Genomic DNA, 19,322 nt, shown 5'->3' with positions numbered 1-19,322 from the left:
TATTAATGTACGATATCATCTGAATTAAAGATATTATAAAACATAATGTTATAAACAGCACACAATCCAAATAAAAACACATTAAAGGTAGGGAGGGAGCAGATATTCGGGGAATTTCAGGAAGTAATTAGAAAGAGAGCGAAAGAACGAATGTGCTATGCCGGCTTTACACTCTTGTCGAGAACTTCACGAAAATAAAAGTATCACTATACACTCGCGATTTCTCAGTATCATTTACGCACTAGCACAAAATGATTCTTAGGTTTTGTTTGATAACCCATCGTCTCCGTCACAAAATACTGACACCGATCTGAGAACGAGTAAGAGCCAGAACGAGAACACTGCAAGAATAATGAACCGTGTCTTTTCTTATGTTCTCAGCGAGAGTGTAGATGATCTGGCATTCAATTTCGGCTTTCATCATTTCGCGGTGCACTTGCAATAAGTTCAAATTAAAACGAACCAAATAAAAATTTGTGACTTAAAATAACTAAGTAAAAAGTATTTGCTTTTAGTGGGAGGGTTGAACCTGGTGCTTTGATAATAAAATTTCAACCTAAACCTACTCAAGTGAGATCCACTATAGTTGACCCTCATGTACATCTCATGGACCCCCAATTTTTTTTCGCTGACAGGACCCCTTGCAAGTCGTCATTGACCCCTGGTGGTCGATATTGAGCACTTTTAGAATCACAGCTCTAGAGCACTTTTTTAAAACATGACCACTCCCCCCTCTTCGTCAATGGTGTCCCGCTTCACTAATGTTAAAATCTGGTCACCTTATATATATACGTATATATTGTTTTCAGTTAAATTAAGTTAATTATATTAAAATGCAAATAAAATTAAATTAAACTACAATGTTAAAAAAATACATTAAAAATGGTTTATCACAATTCATAAAAGTAATAACATTTAACATACATAAAAACGATTTATTGTAAATATGAAAACATTCTTAATTACCTGAATTCATATGTAATTTCGTACGATAGCAATATTTTTAGGAATTTGCTCCCACTCTATTTAAATTATTATATTTATAACCTTCACGGATTAGTAGTTCAATAGTAAGTAATTTCATTCATAGCAGGTAGGATAGCATTTTGACTGATAAAAACGAACACCAAATGAGTAAAATTTAACCATATATATTCTTGAGCCTCTCATTCATAAAAAAATTTAGACAATATGTACGGTACGAAACTATGTGCACCAAATAAAAATCAGTTATACATACAAAATACTAAACTCAAGCAAAGCTCACGAAGATAGATTACATAAGAGTTTATTAGCTAACAAGCAAACTTTAATAAAGTTAAAGGGCAATATTGTCCAAGTATTAGAGTATCGCTCTAACTTGTTAAGGAGAAGGTTTAAGAAGTAAAAAAGAACAATAATTGTTATATTATATCATTTATTCAAATAGTAAAAGAACAAGATAGATTCGAGAGGTTTTTAATTTATTTTATATATTTAAGTATATATTTGTACTCATAACAAGCGAAGACTAATGACTAAACGGTAGAAATGGCTTCGTTTACTTCTTCTTGGATGGTCAACAACTTTTTCCACAGGTCGACCGATAAGCTAATGCCCTTTCGTCCCGGAAGTAGTTCTCCTTTCTGCTCGTAAAACTCTCTAATATCTACGTAAACTTTTCCCTTGAATTGCCTAACTTTAACGAGCTTATTTTTCTGCAGAACCCACGTTGGTTCGGCATCTTCGGTCCTGGTACCACTACTCCCTTTAGCTTTCTTCGAAGGCGGAGGATTCCTCTGAAAACATATTTTTAACAGGTTTTAATCTATGTCGAAAGAAGAATATTACAACTTCAACAATTGGAAATGAATCGAAATTTTAATATTGAAAACAGTTGACAAAAATTTACGAAAAAACTGCGACAGCATTTATGAACGAAGTCACAGGTTTACGGCTGTCTGGCACAATGTGATACGAGCAGAGTAAAAAATTCACGAAAATGCCATGCCATAATTTATTATGCCAATAATCAAATTCAAGATATCGATTGTATTCATATAGTTTATTCATTTTGTTAACGGTAAAAAACAGTTCTGGCTGCAAATTTGCATAAAAATTCGCACCGGCAAAATTTACTTGCCGCCATTTTATTTCGGCATTGTGCGTAAATAAGCTAAACGAATGTCAGATGGGAAATTAACTCTAAGCTTACATCTTCAGGTCCATTATCGCTGTCGCTGGATTCGCTGGCTGCTTTCTTATTCTTGGGCATCTTGAGAAGCGTTGACCAGACTGAAACGAAACTTGTTTTTAAATTTTGGTCCTAACAACTTGTTTACCGTTCATTGAATAATAATTAAAAAATAATGGTAAAAAATTACATAAATAACAATTAAATAAATTTATAAAAACGAGAGCAATTTTAAAATTAAAATGGGAAAATACGTTAAGATAGTAAGCAATTTTCTATTTCGAAATTTTTAATTTCTTGTATGAGTGATAAGTATTGATATAAAAAAATACGTTAATATATTTAAATAGTTATATTTATATTTTGTGTGTATATTACGTGTATTTTAAAATTTACTCATTAGTAAGAACTAAGACAGGAGCCACCCATTAATTAAAAGCACAATTAGGATAGCTTCCATAAATTATGTCACAGGTTTAGAAAAGGGGGGTCAGCCGAATTGAGACAATGAAACAGGGACAAGCGATTACCTGCGTTCATGCGATCCCCAGTTGCAAGCCCCAACTGATACAATCAGGTGTCAGACTACTATTGGGTATTACCTAAGTTCTGGCACCATGCGATAGCTAGAGCGAGCGTTAACATTCACACAAGCCCATTGATATTGAGACTCTACGAGTCCATCCCTTCGGGTGGGCTCCCGAATTTTTACATACAGTAAAACGGTCCACACTTCTCCGTAGTACTATTTATTTTTAAGAGTTTATCTAGTATATTATCTGAGTATCAATGATCGGGCATTTGTTAGCTTGTATTATCATAATCGTTATATATCGTAATTTAGGTTTAATTTTTATGGATATCTTTTTTATCATTTATTTTTAATATTATTATTTGTAAATAAAAAATATATTGTGTTTTATCGCAAACGTTTGAGAAGCCGCGCGGGCTTGACGTCATCGGATCTGAGTCTGAAATGCATTTGCGTGCGCGCATAAGCAATGACATAAAGGCATAGCATGGCCTCGTTCTGCGCTCGATAAAAAATATTTTTGTCTCTGATATGCCTTATTTTACGAAAATAGTTTATAAAAATTATGCGACTGCTTCAACTTTCCAGCGGTACTTTACAGGTTATTCATGTAGTTATTTGTGACAATTGTGTCGTGGTAATTTTACTTTGCCTCGATTAAGAAAAACAGTAATATTGTGATAAAGAAAAAATACTCGAAAAATTAACTATCCAATATGCTGTATATCATTATCCTTTCCAAGTATATTGGCTTACGATGGTTATATCGGGATTGTCCCGGTTTCACAAAATTACCAAGATGATCTTATATTTTAGCTCTCGCCAGCATCTCGCATTCCAACCCACACATATCGGCTTCTTTCAAAATAAACAAAGATTACCATTACGACCTTTTTTTAACTTCATAAATATTCTGCATTCCAACTAAGTATATCTTAACATCCCAGAGTGTAAAAATGTATGATGAGATGACCTTTTTTAGCTGTCCCGGCTTAGAGATTCATAAATATGGTAAGCCTATTGATTCCGATACATTTATACATAAATATTATTGTTAAAAACCAGCAACAGCTGCAAAATTACATATATTAATTGTAAATTATATAGATGGCACTGATTAACCAGCCATCATTGGCACTAATGTACCCAGTTGTAACGCATTAGGATTACGCCTGTCAAGTTGCAACAGAAGATTATTATTTTTATATCATACATATAAGCAGGGCCTTTTTTGTTTGTAACGCGGTGGAACGGCGTTCCGGCACCTATTGTTATGGTATTAAAGTATTTTTTTCAATTAATTAAAAAAAATGATAAAAAATCCAATTATTTCTCAATTGCCAGTCCTATTAATAAATAATCCAAAACAATAACAAAAATGATGACAGAAAATATGAAAATATTGGTGCAAGTTGATTGATTGAGTCTTAAGCTGATCTTGAGGAAAAAGGCCGAATTCAATATGATTGGCCGAATTGCTGGCCATTAGATAAAAAAAACACCATTGCTCAAAAATGAATAGTTGAACATACAAAAAATGAAACTTAACACACCTTGCAGAAACGTTGGAACTCTTAGAACTGAAATGAGGATGGGAATGAAAATTTCCGAAGAATGGGCCAGCAATGAAATCACCTATTCTGGGAAAGAGAAAGTTATAATTGTTAGATGCTGTTTCGAAAGTATTGGAATGAATTCACTAACTAATTTATTTTTGGACTTAAATGAACTTGAAAACGTAACGGCAAAAGGAATATTTGAATTCTCACTACAATGTCTTTATTTTTATGGGATGACAGTAGGTTATTTAAAAAAATATTATGTTTCTGTATAATATTATTACCACGCTACTGTGATGTTAGGATGTAAAAGTAGAGTGAAAAAAATTCTTTTATTATAGTTTGGAATTGTGCTGATCACATTAGAATTTATTACCAGTAAGTGATGTAAAGAAAATTTTAGGGATTAATATATTCAAATCATTTATTTATAAACTTTGTTTTATACCATATGTCGCCGAAGAATAATAAAGATTTTCACTTTGTGCAAAATCACTAAGCGTTGAGATGCTGAAAATTAGAGGTGTTTTAAGTACCCGATGGGTTGCATCTGTTTCGGCTGTGTGGAATAGTTTTGAATCTATTGTGCGTCATTTTGAAGAAGCCATGAATGATAATACAAGAGATATAAATGGTTAGTATACTTATGATGACTGAAAGAAAAAATATCATCTACAGCCTTTTTATTAGATTGACGTACGATACTCGACAAGAATTGTCAAAACTAAGTTTGGACTTACAAGATCGTAATGTGAACCTTACACTGCAAATCAAAAAATAAATGCAAAAGTTCAAGAAGTTTTTGAAGGAAGGTAACAGAATTTTGGACCCTAGTATAAATGTGCTGCAGCAGCTGTACGCGATCTATGTTTTTGTGGAATTTTCCTTCATGAAAAATTTTCAAAAAATGATACTCCTGACCCAAAAACACTTTATTCCACGTTAAAAGAGTCAATTGAAAAAAAGGATGCTAGCATCCTTTTTCTTAACATTTGTCTCATGCTCGAGCTCGTAAATTGTTTGCAGGTTGTGGACACAAACATTATTGTAAGGGTATGATGTTTTTACAAGATATAAATGTATGATTCAAATAAAACGATAAATTTTGTCATCATATACATATATTTTAATTAATTAATTTTTTAGTTCAAATACATAAAATTAATATTATTCTAATTAGTCACTAAATTATATCATATGAAAATATATTTTTTATTAATGTTAAAATGTTTATAATTAAAGTAGGTAGTCAAATTATCGCCAGTTTGAAAATGCAGGTGATCTGAAAATAAAACTATTTTATTACCAGAAATTATACTTATGAAATAAAATAAATAAATAATACTAACGCTTGAAATTGTGAAGCAGGCTGAGGAAGCGAGGGTGTCTGCTGAGCGAGATTTCCAAATGATGGACTACTTTGTGTTGCTAAATTTTCAAACGTAGTCGACTGTTGATTACCTATTCCGAATGCTAAAATAATAATTAATTTCACTAACTCTCTTCTGTATATTAAGATAAGAATTATTAATACTTGATTGCATTCCGAAAGCAGGAGTCGTGCAGAAAGCAGGTGTTGCTCCAAACGTAGGAGAGGAACCAAAAACAGGAGCTGCGCCAAATTCAGGGTTACTGGCAAAACCACCTGTAGAATTTATTTCTATCAATATAACTAATCTTGAAATTATGAATATTATTAATATACCACTTGGTTTTCCAAATGAGCTCGGAGATCCAAATCCTGATTGTGTTACACTTGGTTGAGAGCTATTAAACATTCCAAATGATCCAGAAGGCGATCCAAAGCTAAACAATGATTACAGTTAGTTAATAAGTATGTATGAGAGATATTCAGAAAAAGGATACATTGAAAATGAGTTTCTCAATTCTTATATCTTTATTTTCCGAATATGGCGCATAAATAATTTAATTTACATAATTATTTAATTACCTTGAGGATTGACCAAATACTGACTTGGAGCCAAACGATGGAGATCCACCAAATACAGGTGTAGCTGAAAAAGCAAATATTTTTTTTTTTTATGTATTTAACCTTTTATCACTAAATGGGGGAACGATGATATTGCCGCGCGAATTTTTTGTCACTATCGCAAGAAACTATTATTTATGGCTAACTCAAATGAGCTTGCGCGCCATATACGGCCCGCAGATCGGAGGTTCCCTATAACTGTTTTATAGCGTGGTTGTAATTTATTTTTTCTATATAATATGTACCTGGAGCAGCTTGAGTTGATCCAAAAATGGAAGACGATTGCGTCGTGGGAGATCCGAATGTGTTTTTTCCGAAAGGATTCTGGTCCGCACTAGGAGTTGAGCCAAAAGTATTTATGGATTGCGTGGTTTGTCCAAATATATTCGAATACTGGGTAGTAGCTCCTGTTCAACACAAAAAATTATATCCTATAATATGTGCTCTGCATGTTAAAATATGTTTAAGATAAAAAAAACAAGCAAATACATCAGTATGCGAATCAAATGAAAACCTTAAATATTTTTTATATTATAGAAGAAAAATATTTTGGCTGATTGCTCATCAACTTGTGCACTATCTACTTCACCTCTAGTATATATGAGGGATATCTAGCAAGTTTTGTGAATCAAAAAGCACTGTGTACTGTTGGATCGACCGATTTAAAACGGCGAAACAAGCCTGAAAAACGATGCAGCGGTGTACCAAACTAGAAGCAAATATTACTGCTGTGGAAAATCTAGTTGTGGATACTATATGTACCATTTGAAAGATCTCTAACGAGGTGAGCATCAGTTACAGAAAAGTTCAAGATATTCTGCATGACCACTTGGGAATATATAAAGTTTCCGCTAAATGGGATTACATCAAAAAACTAACTACAGCATGATTATCTAATAAATAAAGTTTTTGCAAAGCTGCGATGGGTATCACTTTCACATGCACCTATTGATTACCACCTTATTTGTAGAACGGTGATATTATCTATTTTCAATCTCTCAACAAAATGAAAGATGATTGCACATGAGCTATTTGATGGAGGTTTAAAAAAAATGCCCGTTTTTCATTGGGTAAAGCGTATAGATTTAAATTTGGAACATGTTGAAAAAAATGTGGAATTAATATTGAAAATATGAATAAATGAGTTACTAAAATATGCAGGTGTAAATTGCATTAACCACTTCACCCTTTTATACGCACGGGCGCGTTCAAAATGTTTTTGGCGTTAGACGCATGCACGCACGGGCGCGTGTGAACTCTATATTAAAAAAAAAACACTCTGCGTAATACCTTGCGTTACTACGCATTCTCTCATATATGCGTTTGTATCGAAGACATTTGATCCTCATAAATTAAATAAAAAAAAATGATACTTTTCGACAGGGGTGGCCAACCCGCGGCTTGCTTTGAACATTTTTATATTTAATTACTAGTGTTATATATTTTTTACAATTAACGTTTAGTATCATTATTATTATACTATCTATGCTTACATGTAAGAATAATAGTAAACACAATAATAATAACTCATTACGTTTTAATTTTTTCGCTCCAAAAAATGTCTATAGTGTATCAAAATCAAAAATATGGGGATATATAATTTTATATGTGGCTCGCATTTCCGCTATGATGCATTTCCAAAGTGGTTGCAAGATCATTTGGGTAGGTTACCCCTGCTTTACGATGTTTTACATGTTTCTATCTATGCATTCTCTCACATGTGCATTTATATTGAAGACATTTACCCCTCATAAATCAAATAAAAAAACTGACACTTTAAGATGCTAGTATTTATTTTACATTGATGTCATCATAAATTAGGTAACAAAACAGAAACTGTAAGTTTCAAATATTTTCTCAGAGGATCTATTCATTCAGAACTGCGTATTATAACCAGATGGTAAAATATATTCGTGTAAAATCCACAAATATCAGAACCAAAATTTAGTTTGTTTGACGCGAATGGGGAAAAAATTAGAAGAGACACACAATACCATTGTCCAGAATGCATGGTTGCTTTATGCGTTACACCTTTTTTCAAAAATCACCATACTGTATTATAAGATAATTTTTTTTTATTTGACAACAAACATTACGTATACATACACACACATACATATGTATTTCTATGTTATGTTTAGAGTTTGGATGAAAAGAAACAGCAAAGAAGGCAACTTCTAATTTTTATTAATTTTTTTTTTTTTTTTTAAAGTGTAATAATAATAATTATAATGAATAAATAATTTTAAACTGATTTTTTTCATCATTCTCATAACACATCGCATAATAAATCGCAATAAAAAAAGGTGATTATTTTTGACCATTTTTTTAAAATAATCCCGAGGATGAAGTGGTTAAAACAAATCAGTAGAAAAGATTGTATAAAAAATAAGAAATAAATATTACAGAAAGTGAAAAAAAAATAGAGAATAAAAATCGGAAATTTTCCATCAGTACAATTACTTACCAAATCCTCCAAATGTCGCGGCTCCACCGAATACGCCGCTTTGAGGCTGGGCTTGTCCAAACGCCGAAGAAGCACTACCGCCGAAAATTGAACTGTTTGTCTTGCCAAATGTGGTTTGGCTTCCAAACACTGCGCCTCCTCCGAAGACGGCAGATGCTGGTTGAGTTTGATTTTTGAACACGGAACCAGCGTCGGATGTTGTTATACTTGTGCTACCAAACATGGAAACCACGGATGTATCAATAGCTGCATTAGCTGCACCGAATAGTGAAGAAGCGCACGTGTTAACAGGAGCCGGTGCTCCGAAAACACTCGAAGTTGTAACCGGTGTCCCGAATGTGGGTGTTTCGGTGGGTTTGCTGAACATTGGTTTTTGAATGGCTCCAAAAAGGGGAGGAGTAGTCGCCGCCGATGCTTTCTGCTCTGAAGCTGCTTTGATAAGGCTCAGAGTTGCTGCTGGTTTAGAAATGAGTTGATCAAATGAAAATACAGCCGGTTTGTTGGTTGAATCTTCAGCAGCTGATACTGCAGGGACAACTGCTATTTTTTCGGTAACTACGGGTTTTTCAACTACTGGGGATTTTTCTTTAACTTCAGTGATGACAATAGGTGAGGCTACAGCTTCAACTGGTTCGACTTTGTGTTTCGGTAAGGTTACCTCAATTGCAAGAGTGGGCTGTGGTACTTTAGTCACTATCAGAGATCCGCTAGTTGTAATATCATTATTGGAACTGATAGCAGTGAAGGACGTGTTGCTGGAAGGCGACCCGAGGGGTGTTGCCTGAAACGTTTTGGGAGTTTCAGGTATCGTCACAGTCGTTTGGGTTATAGTCATACTATTTAAATTCTTTGGAATTGAAGCAACGGTTTTTTCGACAACATTATTGTCACTGGACAAAACTGGAGTGATGGTCACGCCAAAGTTTTTACTGGCATCGGAGATCCCAGCTTTTTGAAAATTGAATGCGTTTGGCACGTTTGTCGATTGGGTTGTGGTAGGGGTTTTAGTAGATATGTTGAAGAAGTTGAATTGATTAGCAAAAGTTCCACTTTTATCTTGAGATGGAAACACCGGAGCGGGTGGATTGGCAGTTAAACTACTCTGAGTTTTGAAAATGTCCTTAGAGATTGTTTGATTAGGCGTGGTATCCTCTTTAGCCGGAACAGCTTGCACAGCAGAAGTTGAAACTGGCGCATTAATGGGTTTTTGTAATAGCGCTTTCAAATCAAAAGTGGGAGCTTGAGTAACAGCTGAGACATTTGACGGAAAAGTTGGTACGTCAGATTTTGTATTGAAGAAAAACGATTGAGCTGGTTGAGTATCAGCTTTGGTCGGCAGATTAGGAGTATTTTTTACTGCAAGTACATTAGGTCTCATCTCAGGTTGTACAGGCTGAGGTGCGGTGATATTTGGAGTAACTGTAGGAAAAGCACATAGATTATTGTATACATATATTCAAATTATAGTATAGTTTCTAAAGAAAGATTGAGATATGGTAACATATATTAGATGAATATTATAAAATGCTTACTTGTGATGGGATTTTCAATTGGCTTTTCAACTTTTGAGGCAATTGGTTTAACTGTGACATTGGTTTGGTTATTGGTGTTGAGATTGGACACAAAATTGTTTAACGTAAACAATGGGTTGCTTTCATTGATTTGAACTGCTTTGGGTTCGACTTTCGGTTTTGGAATCGGAGCTTTCTCAGGTGTTTCTTTTTTGACCTGGCCCACAGATTTAACAGAATTACTGGTAGGAGTCGCAGCTTTATTGACAGTCAAACTCTTATTGTAGAATTCCAAGGACTGGAAAATTGTCGGTGTTTCAAATTTGGTCGGTTTAATGACAATTGTGTTATAATTTTTCAGTGACTTCCTCAGATTGTGGTGTTTTAGTTTTAAATCTTTGTATTGGGGTTTAGTCACATTGGATTTTAAACTTAAATTGAGTAAATCTTTGGTCAATTCAGGCATTGGTATGCTGAAATGAAGTAAAAATAAAAAATTACATTGATATTGATTCAAAGTCGTTTTGCAGATATTCTACATACTTTTTATTATCTTTAGACGATGACTGCTTATTGCTGACATTTTTTGAATAACCCAAAGACTCTACAGACTTTTGCAAAGACGATACGATCACTTGCTGTTTGGCTAATATGTCAGATTGTTTCAAAAGCGGTTTATATATTTTGTCTAGAGTAGGCATCTTCATATAATCTTTATCGTTGACACCTCGTAATGCCCTAAATACATAAAATGAGCATCAACATGTTTAAAATAATGAAAAACTTTTTTGTCATACATTGCTTTCTTCATGCATTCGTTTTGAAACATTTCCCAATGTTCGTCTAATGCAGAGTTGATTTGCTCCAGTTGTGATTCTATATAATAAGATGACACCTTTATCGAAGACATCTTTTCAGAAGATACTGGATCTAGCTGCGCTAATTGTTCGAATTCAAGTGCCCTGTTGATAAAATTGTTTCAATTTAATTAATTGTAGAACATGGGGCGATATCTAATGGAAACTTACACAGGCTGCATTTTGGCCTCGGCTAAGAAAGCGCAGGTCTTAATCAAATTATGTTTCAAGTAAATCATTCTGTTTTTAATTTCTTGTTTAGACCAATCTTTCTTCAATGATTCGGCGCTGTTCTCCGATAAAACAGTGGCTATTTTATTCATCTCTTGTGCGTTGCCTATCTATATATGATAATTAATGTTATAAATTTATAATGATGTTTTAATAGTAATTTACATCAATGATTGGAAACACATAGTACACACTATAACACTTCTCCATCAAAATAAAAATCTATTCATCACTTAATAATTATTAACCATTTGGCTGCAGAGTGCCGATTTTTCGATCTTCTTCATACCATTATTAATATGAATATCACATTTATAGTCACATTTATGTGACGTCTGTGGTTTTTCAATACAGATTAAGATAGTGTGGTGCTATACTGTTTAATATTTTATGCATTGAAATTATATCAAAATACAAATCTTTATACATTTAAAAATGTGTATTTACAACAGAAAAAAGTTAGTGGTACAATTTTATTTTGATATAATTAACTCTTTTTTAGGACATATTAGGTAGGTCAGTATAGTTACAAAAAATATCTCCAAATATACAAAACTGCATAAGTATCAAACTAGGGGGCTGTGGTGATCCTAACAGGACTATTTTTGCTCACCAGCCTCTATGCATGGTAAATATTTTTTTAATCTTTTAACCGAGCAGTTTCTTATTACGTTATTAAAAATAGACAGTTTAATTTGTCAAATTTAAATGCATTAAAATTAAAATTCATGTCATAAAATAATCAGAACGCAGAGAGGATCACTTTAAAATTTGTCACAAAAAGTTTCGCACTGACTGTTGTGATGATAAGAAACAATTTTTTTTTAAATTCAATGACAATGGAATATTATTAAGGTGCCTTTAGGCGTCATGTCAGGTAAAGAGGGCAAAACAGAAGATGCAAATAGATTATGGACACCAAAATAATCCAAAACTATAATAAATTTATGGGAGGTGTCGATACTTGAGAAAATTGTCCTCATGTTCCTTTTTTATGATTATTTTTCTTTTATAAATAAGTTAAATTAATATTATAGGATAATATTAAAGAACTTTCGGCTGATTCCAGGACTGCGGAGTCAGAGTCGTAAAAAATCGACCAATTCCAACTCCTTTTTAACCCTTTCCAATATTTTTTTAATTGTTTGTCGTGCGCCATGCGTTTTAAGTCGGTAATATGAAGTAAACAAAAGTTATTATGTACTTAATTAAATACTCAACAACAGCCACCACCCGGCGTGATCACATGTAGACAATGGCGCAGCACTAATCGAAGCGAATGACATCCAGGGTCAGGTTTCTACACTGGTCATATTTACATATGACATATTAGAAATAGCATGTATTTACTAATTACTTTCACGCCTAATTCGTTAACACATCATCTGATTCACATCCTGTCATTAAATTGTGAGTCGGTCCTTGCGAAAAAGACAGAGACGGGTAAAATTTTCAACGACCGATTCGATTGATGTATACAAATGTTTTACAGATTTTTTCTTCTAAAATTTCAATTTTTATAGTGATTTTTTGAAGTAAGAAAGTATTAAATTTTTAGTGATTTTTAAATTTATGTTAAAAAACATTGAAAAACATATTATTGAAAAAATCAACTAAAAATTACTATTTTCGGTACATACTTGAAAAATACGCAGTCAAAGGGTTAAATAGATTTTTATGTTGTATCGACAAAAAAAACCTTAAATCTTTAGTCAATGTCGTACTTTGTGAATTGTGGACTAAAAGGACACGAGTGTAAATTTTGAAAAAGACCAAAAAATTGATAGGATTTGAGTATTTTAGTACCCAATGTTCCTATTTATTATACTATATATTCAATATATTTGTATTGAGTGAAAATTAATATTAGATTATACACAACTCTATATATGCCACTGTAAATACTAGTACCTTACTTTTCGAAAATTTATAAAACAGACAGAATTTTTTTATATATGGACCAGTGCCGGTCGGTGAAATACTTACCCTCTCGATCGCTCGCGTGTTAGTAACTAGAGTGAGAGTCTCTCATCTCTTTCACTCTAGTTGTTAACACGCGAGCGATTGAGAGGGAAAGTATTTCACCGACCGGCACTGATTGACCTATTTTCAATATGAAATTAAATTAAATTTGTATTTTTTTAACATACTTATTAACATTAAGGTATGAAATTAAATGGTTTTTGAATAAAAATAGCATCCAGTTAGAATAAAAATATAGGACTATCAGAATTAAAATAATGGTCATAATTATATTATTCAGGGTTAGAGGAAATATCAAATGGTCAGAATAAGAATAGCATTCGAACAGAATTAAAATATAGGACGATCATAACTGTTGGACAGGTTAGGTTTGAACGCTGGTCTGAACATTGAAAACCCAATGAATCTGCAATGAATCAATTTAATTTATGTAGGACGCAAAGGTATTCAGATGGAACGAACGAATGGACAGCTGTGTTGACATCCGACAATGTTTTGAGCCCAACCGAACTAGTTGGTCCTAAAACACATTTTGCCAGATGAAAAGAATGATTCTGACCATCTGTCAAAATAATTCTTACCATTTAATATAAATTCTGACCCCAAAAATACAACCCTTATATTAATACAACTGAAAAAAGTATAATAGGTAAATAACTTCAAGCAAGTTTAAAACCATTAATGAAATATTTATTATTTTATTAGTTGCGTTCCTGTATGTGTTCATTATATTATTTAGCAATATGCTATTCGTATTCGTTTCTATACCGTTTGTTGAATTCTTTTGAAAATAGTTATATCTGCTTATTTGTTTAATTTATCAGAGGAACTATGTAAAATATCTGAATTTAATAATCGACTAAAGTATTTATTTGTTAGGTAAATATTTATTAGTGTGTTGCGGCTTGAGAAGGTTGGGAAATACTGCTTTATATTGTCACGACTTACGATGGTTTTGATATTTTTACAGCGATCCACCAGTTCATGCAGCTCCTTTTGAAAATTATTTACTTCCATTATGATGATAGGTTTAATCATCTCACTTGGCATAGTTTCAATCAACTCGTTAGTATTTGAATTACTTTTTGGCTTTTCTACGTTTGCAGGCTAAAAAAACAGATTATTATGTATGTGATAAAAACAAGATTTGGCATAACATGTTATACTGTGTAAGGTTTGGCTATAAAATAAACTGGACTGTATGAAATATATGGAAAGGTTTATTGCATTTGGATATAGATTCAACGCTAATACTGCAGCAATTGATAACAATTCTAGCTTGTAAACAAGATAATTGGTATTGAACAGTTAAAGGCAGCGGTTTTCAAACTGGGGGGCAAAAAGATTAACCTTTAGTCTTATATTATAAATTTATTACTAATATTTTCAAAGAATGACATTTTTTGACTGATTACAAGAGAAACCAGTAATCGATAAGATACTGATGTTATTACGAGCTAGTAGGACTAAAATAAGAAAATAGAAAACCTGAAGCAAGAATATATGATTTATCTTACTTATCATTGGGATTCGCAAATATTACGATAAAATGTCTTTGAGAACACATGTTTGGTTTGAAGGAAGGTTTTGGTTGGAGATAGTATGAAACTATGTAAATTAAAACGGCACATTGCAACTATGCATTGTAAATCCATAGATTTTTAAAAATAAAATTAGACCAGTTTAATAAGCAATAGCGAATGTGCAAAACATATTTTTTGTTCTATCGAATGTATTACGAGCATCGTATCAAGTTTCACTAAATAAATGCAAAACGTAAAAAGAACATACAACAGAAGAAAAGCTTATTTTGTCAGCAGTTATTGATTTGTTTAAAATAATGTTACGTGAATCATATGCAAAACAGTTGTGCAGATACCGCTTGCTGATAAAGCAGTTTCTTGGTTGCGTACTACGAAATTTGCTATACAAGTAGATATGGCAATGTACGTAGCAAAAGATGCTTAATTAATTACAGTATCATAAAGTTTGGAATCCACTGGTTTAATGTGTATTATGTATAATAAGAAGGTTTTGAATTTATTTCTCGATTTGATTTAAGTTACAAGTCACATAACTTTAGCAAAAAATAAATCTTGTAGAACACGGTGCATATGTCCTTAGACCTCACCGCGCTTGACTTTTATTTATGAGGATATTGTAATCAAGTGATTTAAAAATCTAAGCCATGTCCTACTAAAAGTGAATATTTATTATGAGAACTGATAGCAATATACTAGTGAGAAGATTGAAAGCTTCCCTTCAGTCCTACTCCAGTTTTTTACTTGCATGTATGTACAATCCAGTAATTTAATAGCCACACTTCCTATAACTTACTTTAACAACTGCTTTGGGCTGTTGCTGGCTCTGCATTGAAAAGCCAGATATATTTGAAGAATTTGTATCTATATGAAAATGTATACACATTAATGAGCTGTAATTGTAGATTAGAAAAGATATGAACCGACCTTCGTACACTGATGCACTAATAAAGTTCGCTGGTGCTTGATTGAACGTTGTACTGTGTTGAAATTTATTCTCGAAGGATGCGGAAATTTTTTCCTCTTTCACTGCTACATTGGTTTTAAACAAATTATTGGTGGTAATACTGGGTGCCGGAGCAGCAGGAACACGTTCCGTTTTAGGAACCTGAAATAAACATAATTATTTTCACAAACCAGATCAGATATAGTATAACTTTAAAATACGCACTGTAGGAGTGGAAGTTATTAAGTTTTGGTTCGCCGCAAATGAGAAATCTTTCTGTGGGTTCGATTTTGCATCCGATATATTTATATTTTGACGCACAACAGGAAAATCTCTGAAAAATAGACATATTTTAATTTACCCATATTTAAGTTATAATTTTTTTGCTGACAATACGTACTCGGTGAGAGAGTTTGCTGGTAAAACGAACGGATTTGGTGTGTTGCACAGCTGTGGTGCATTAGGGGTAATGTTGAGAAAGAAATATGTGACGAGAAGTCCGGTGTGCGATAAAATATGTATCATTGGCATGTGAGGAAGCGTTGCACTATCACCTAAAAAATATACACGAAACATAAAAAAAATTCAGCAATAGAGACGTTGTGGAATATTCAGTACCCCAAGGTAATTGAACTGTGGCCGAGTTATCGTAACACACTCCGATAGGATAATTTTCCAGCTTATCGTCTGTCAATGGTAATTCAGCACGTGCTTCATCCATCTGTAACCATTGTTGCCAATTTGTTTGATCAGTCGTACCGAGTTCTCCAATTTCTATACTATTTGCCGACGATGCTAGTATTATTCCCCTAAAAGTATTCAATGATTTATGTAATGGTCTATTGTTCAATAGAAGCACTTACATTAGGAGAGATGGTCCATAATTTTCCTTACTTTTATAGAAATATAATTCCAAAATAGGTAAATTTCAATAAAATATATTGCCCAAGAATTAAAGTGATTATTAGGTTTAGAACTCTCATTCGGTTAGGTTTGTGTTTGAACCAGGGCTGTGGAGCATTTTAAGCGGAGTCGTAAAAAATCGAATGACGTCGCATCTTGCATATGGCTCCATAGTTTGTTGTTTTAAAAATATGATAGCTATCCTTACCGATATTACTACAGACTTTTAATTTGTTTATTGGTCAAAGTGTATTCAAACCGAATTTTGGTCAATAGGAGGGCGCAAAATAAATTATCACTTCTCAGAAGTCAAAAATTCATGTCAAAAGCAATAATAAAATCATGTCGGCACTATCGCAGTGGGAATGCTCGGTAACCATCGTTCCTACTGCATTGGCACGATTTTTTGTTTTTGTTGTGGATATTTGACTTCTGAGAAGGGGTAATTGTTTTTTGCGCTCTTCTATTGGTCAAAATTCGGTTTAGATATGCTTCATTCGATTCACACTTATTGCAAGTCATAATATTGTTATATAAATCTTAATATTAACGTTAGATAACTGAGCGTTTTCACTGCGATGGCAAGATTTTATTTCTTTTAAAGTGAATTCTAAACATCTGATACTGAATTCTATATGAATATTAGTATTATTCTTTTGATAATAATTAGTAATCATGCCATAAAACTGTTAGAAAACAGCTCTTTTGGCTGAATAAGTTATAACACTAGGCATCTAAATCCAAAAATAGTGAATTTCTGCAATGATAAATATATACAACAGGAATTTAGTTTCGTCTCCGATAAATTAATTTAACAAGGTATACATTAAAAATTATGGACCCTCCCTCTTTGGATTTTTCTTACCAAGATGGTAAATGTACTAAATAATAGTTGAGCTCTCTGGCTGCACTCATACTGTAACAAATATCTTCATAATTCACGCAGTTGGGGTTGCCCGTCTTTGGCGTATTTATAACCGTCACGCCTATTATTACAAACAATATTACATTTTAGTAAATATGTACACAATTTAATAACAATATATATAAAACGATGATTACATGTTCTGCTCTCATTTTCTGAAGTGTTGTTGAATACGACGCAAAACTGATAGTTTGATATCCAATGTATGGCAATGGCTTCGGTCGTATTGTTTTGATTGAGTTGAGGAGCCGGGATGTTCTTGACGAGAGACAGATCCGGTTTGTATTGGCTGAGAGTGCCATTTACATTGCCCGTTACAATTTGCTTTCCTTTAGGACTCCAAGATAAACATCTATATTTAAATAAATTAAATTAAATATAAAAAAACATAAGTGTGATATATTTTTAGGTGAATTAATAAGTAACCTAGCTGCGGTAGCTTTAGTTTGCACGTCGATTGAGTTTGGTTTACATTGAAAGATCGATAATGAACCGTCTGATGTGCAAACGGCCAAAGAATCCTCCTGGCAAGGATTCCAAATAAGATTGCACAAATTGGCATTGAGAGAGGCATTGAGTTGTATTTCTTTGTAAATAGATAAACCCTGGAAAATGTCATCGATTATTTTACGAGTTGACCATGTGATATATACATATATTAAGGTATACCTCAGACAGAAAATCTTTCGTTTTGTAAATGACGATTGCTAGAGTATCGTTTTTACACAAAACAATGCTGAGTAATTCGTTGGTGCAGTTTAACGCGACGTGAAGAGGCGTCGACGGTAGGGGTATTATTCTCCTCGCGCATCTTTTTCCGCTTCCATTTATTATATCCTTTATTTGAAGGACTGATCAATAAAATACGTTAATATTGTCGGTTTTACACTGATTAAATTATCGACTCAAAACATACTATGTAAATTTTTATCAGGCGCTCCTACAAAAACGAGTCCATAGACGCTGGCGGCTGCGACCAAACACAGCTTAGACGGCGGGACGCTACAAGAAGAATCGAAAATCTGCACGGATCTTTGAAGCTTGAACTGGAACTCCTGGAAAGGCGAAGTAAGTTGATCTAAGTAAACATAGACAGCGGTCGAAGTGAGGTTATGAAAATCGATGCTACCTGAACGTCCACGGCATCGGCGGCCATGTGGGCCTCCATCGCGCCGCTATGACGTGAGAACAGTTATAAATGGAGAGTTTTGCGATTAGACACAAGCCAGTGGGAACCGACTGTATTGGAACATACAAACTGTACAATCAAAACACTTGGAACATAAGGTGAAAAACGACGGCCATCGACCATTGTCCGCTCGTCATTTTTTTTATGTATATTTTGAACATAATACAGAATAGAAATTGTTCGTTTTGCACATAATCATATCTCTAATATTTCTAACTTTATTATATTGCAATTTATTAGCTTTTATAATAATATAAAAGCGATTGTTAAAACCTAATATTAATAATAAAAACTTATTAACTAACCTTATATTTATTTTTACTTTCGCATTTGTCGACATAGTCAGGGCGAAGCAACTTTAATATCACAAACAAAAACGCGGTAAAATGTTTTGAGATTTATTAGAATAGAGGTAAATAAATTAACTTAAAGAAAAAACGCGATTTATTGAGTTCATTTTCACAAAAAAATATTTCAAAAGCTGGTATTTTTATTCAAGAAAATCACGGGAAAAA

At 33.1% G+C, this 19,322-nt stretch overlaps 2 protein-coding genes across 5 annotated transcripts; both read right to left on the bottom strand.

Moving 5' to 3' along the window:
* Positions 1–1,397: 1,397 nt before the first annotated feature.
* Ssb-c31a (single stranded-binding protein c31A) lies at positions 1,398–2,333 on the bottom strand. The gene is made up of 2 exons (XM_088183728.1): positions 2,195–2,333; positions 1,398–1,778 (listed from the first exon to the last, which is right to left on the bottom strand). The coding sequence occupies exons 1-2, from the start codon at positions 2,252–2,254 to the stop codon at positions 1,518–1,520; spliced, it is 321 nt and encodes a 106-aa protein (XP_088039854.1). The 5' UTR covers positions 2,255–2,333; the 3' UTR covers positions 1,398–1,517.
* Positions 2,334–5,367: 3,034 nt separating this feature from the next.
* On the bottom strand, positions 5,368–18,931 carry Nup214 (nuclear pore complex protein Nup214). Of its 4 annotated transcripts, none has more exons than XM_088187003.1 (24): positions 18,874–18,931; positions 18,748–18,793; positions 18,535–18,673; positions 18,288–18,469; positions 18,045–18,223; positions 17,756–17,970; positions 17,559–17,679; positions 16,409–16,599; positions 16,191–16,344; positions 16,016–16,124; positions 15,772–15,952; positions 15,641–15,708; positions 14,252–14,410; positions 11,261–11,430; positions 11,030–11,194; positions 10,776–10,970; positions 10,254–10,705; positions 8,722–10,140; positions 6,500–6,661; positions 6,216–6,279; positions 5,970–6,070; positions 5,799–5,909; positions 5,614–5,737; positions 5,368–5,546 (listed from the first exon to the last, which is right to left on the bottom strand). In XM_088187003.1, the coding sequence occupies exons 2-24, from the start codon at positions 18,784–18,786 to the stop codon at positions 5,519–5,521; spliced, it is 4,728 nt and encodes a 1,575-aa protein (XP_088043129.1). In that variant the 5' UTR covers positions 18,787–18,793; positions 18,874–18,931; the 3' UTR covers positions 5,368–5,518. The 4 variants fall into 4 exon arrangements, with proteins under 4 accessions (XP_088043129.1, XP_088043113.1, XP_088043103.1 ...); XM_088186987.1 differs by having other exon boundaries at positions 5,799–5,924; positions 18,874–18,914; XM_088186977.1 differs by having other exon boundaries at positions 5,799–5,924; positions 18,748–18,902.
* Positions 18,932–19,322: the final 391 nt, after the last annotated feature.

Source organism: Plectrocnemia conspersa, unplaced genomic scaffold (assembly GCF_051122295.1).
Source record: "Plectrocnemia conspersa isolate PC_06_02 unplaced genomic scaffold, ASM5112229v1 ptg000001l, whole genome shotgun sequence".
Taxonomy (NCBI): Eukaryota; Metazoa; Arthropoda; class Insecta; order Trichoptera; family Polycentropodidae; genus Plectrocnemia; species Plectrocnemia conspersa.
The sequence above is the reverse complement of the archived record's forward strand: the minus strand, read 5'-3'. Positions and strand labels throughout refer to the sequence as shown.

What these genes read in the sequence shown, in the direction of transcription:
- Ssb-c31a (XM_088183728.1), bottom strand. Translation starts at nt 2,254, where the DNA reads ATGCCCAAGAATAAGAAAGCAGCCAGCGAATCCAGCGACAGCGATAAT. An exon ending in GCGATAATGGACCTGAAGAT is followed by an intron (nt 1,779 to 2,194) that starts GTAAGCTTAGAG and finishes ATATGTTTTCAG; the next exon opens with AGGAATCCTCCGCCTTCGAA.
- Nup214 (XM_088186987.1), bottom strand. Translation starts at nt 18,786, where the DNA reads ATGGAGGCCCACATGGCCGCCGATGCCGTGGACGTTCAG. An exon ending in CGAAAGATTTTCTGTCTGAG is followed by an intron (nt 18,224 to 18,287) that starts GTATACCTTAAT and finishes GACATTTTCCAG; the next exon opens with GGTTTATCTATTTACAAAGA. An exon ending in CACAGTTCAATTACCTTGGG is followed by an intron (nt 16,345 to 16,408) that starts GTACTGAATATT and finishes TATATTTTTTAG; the next exon opens with GTGATAGTGCAACGCTTCCT.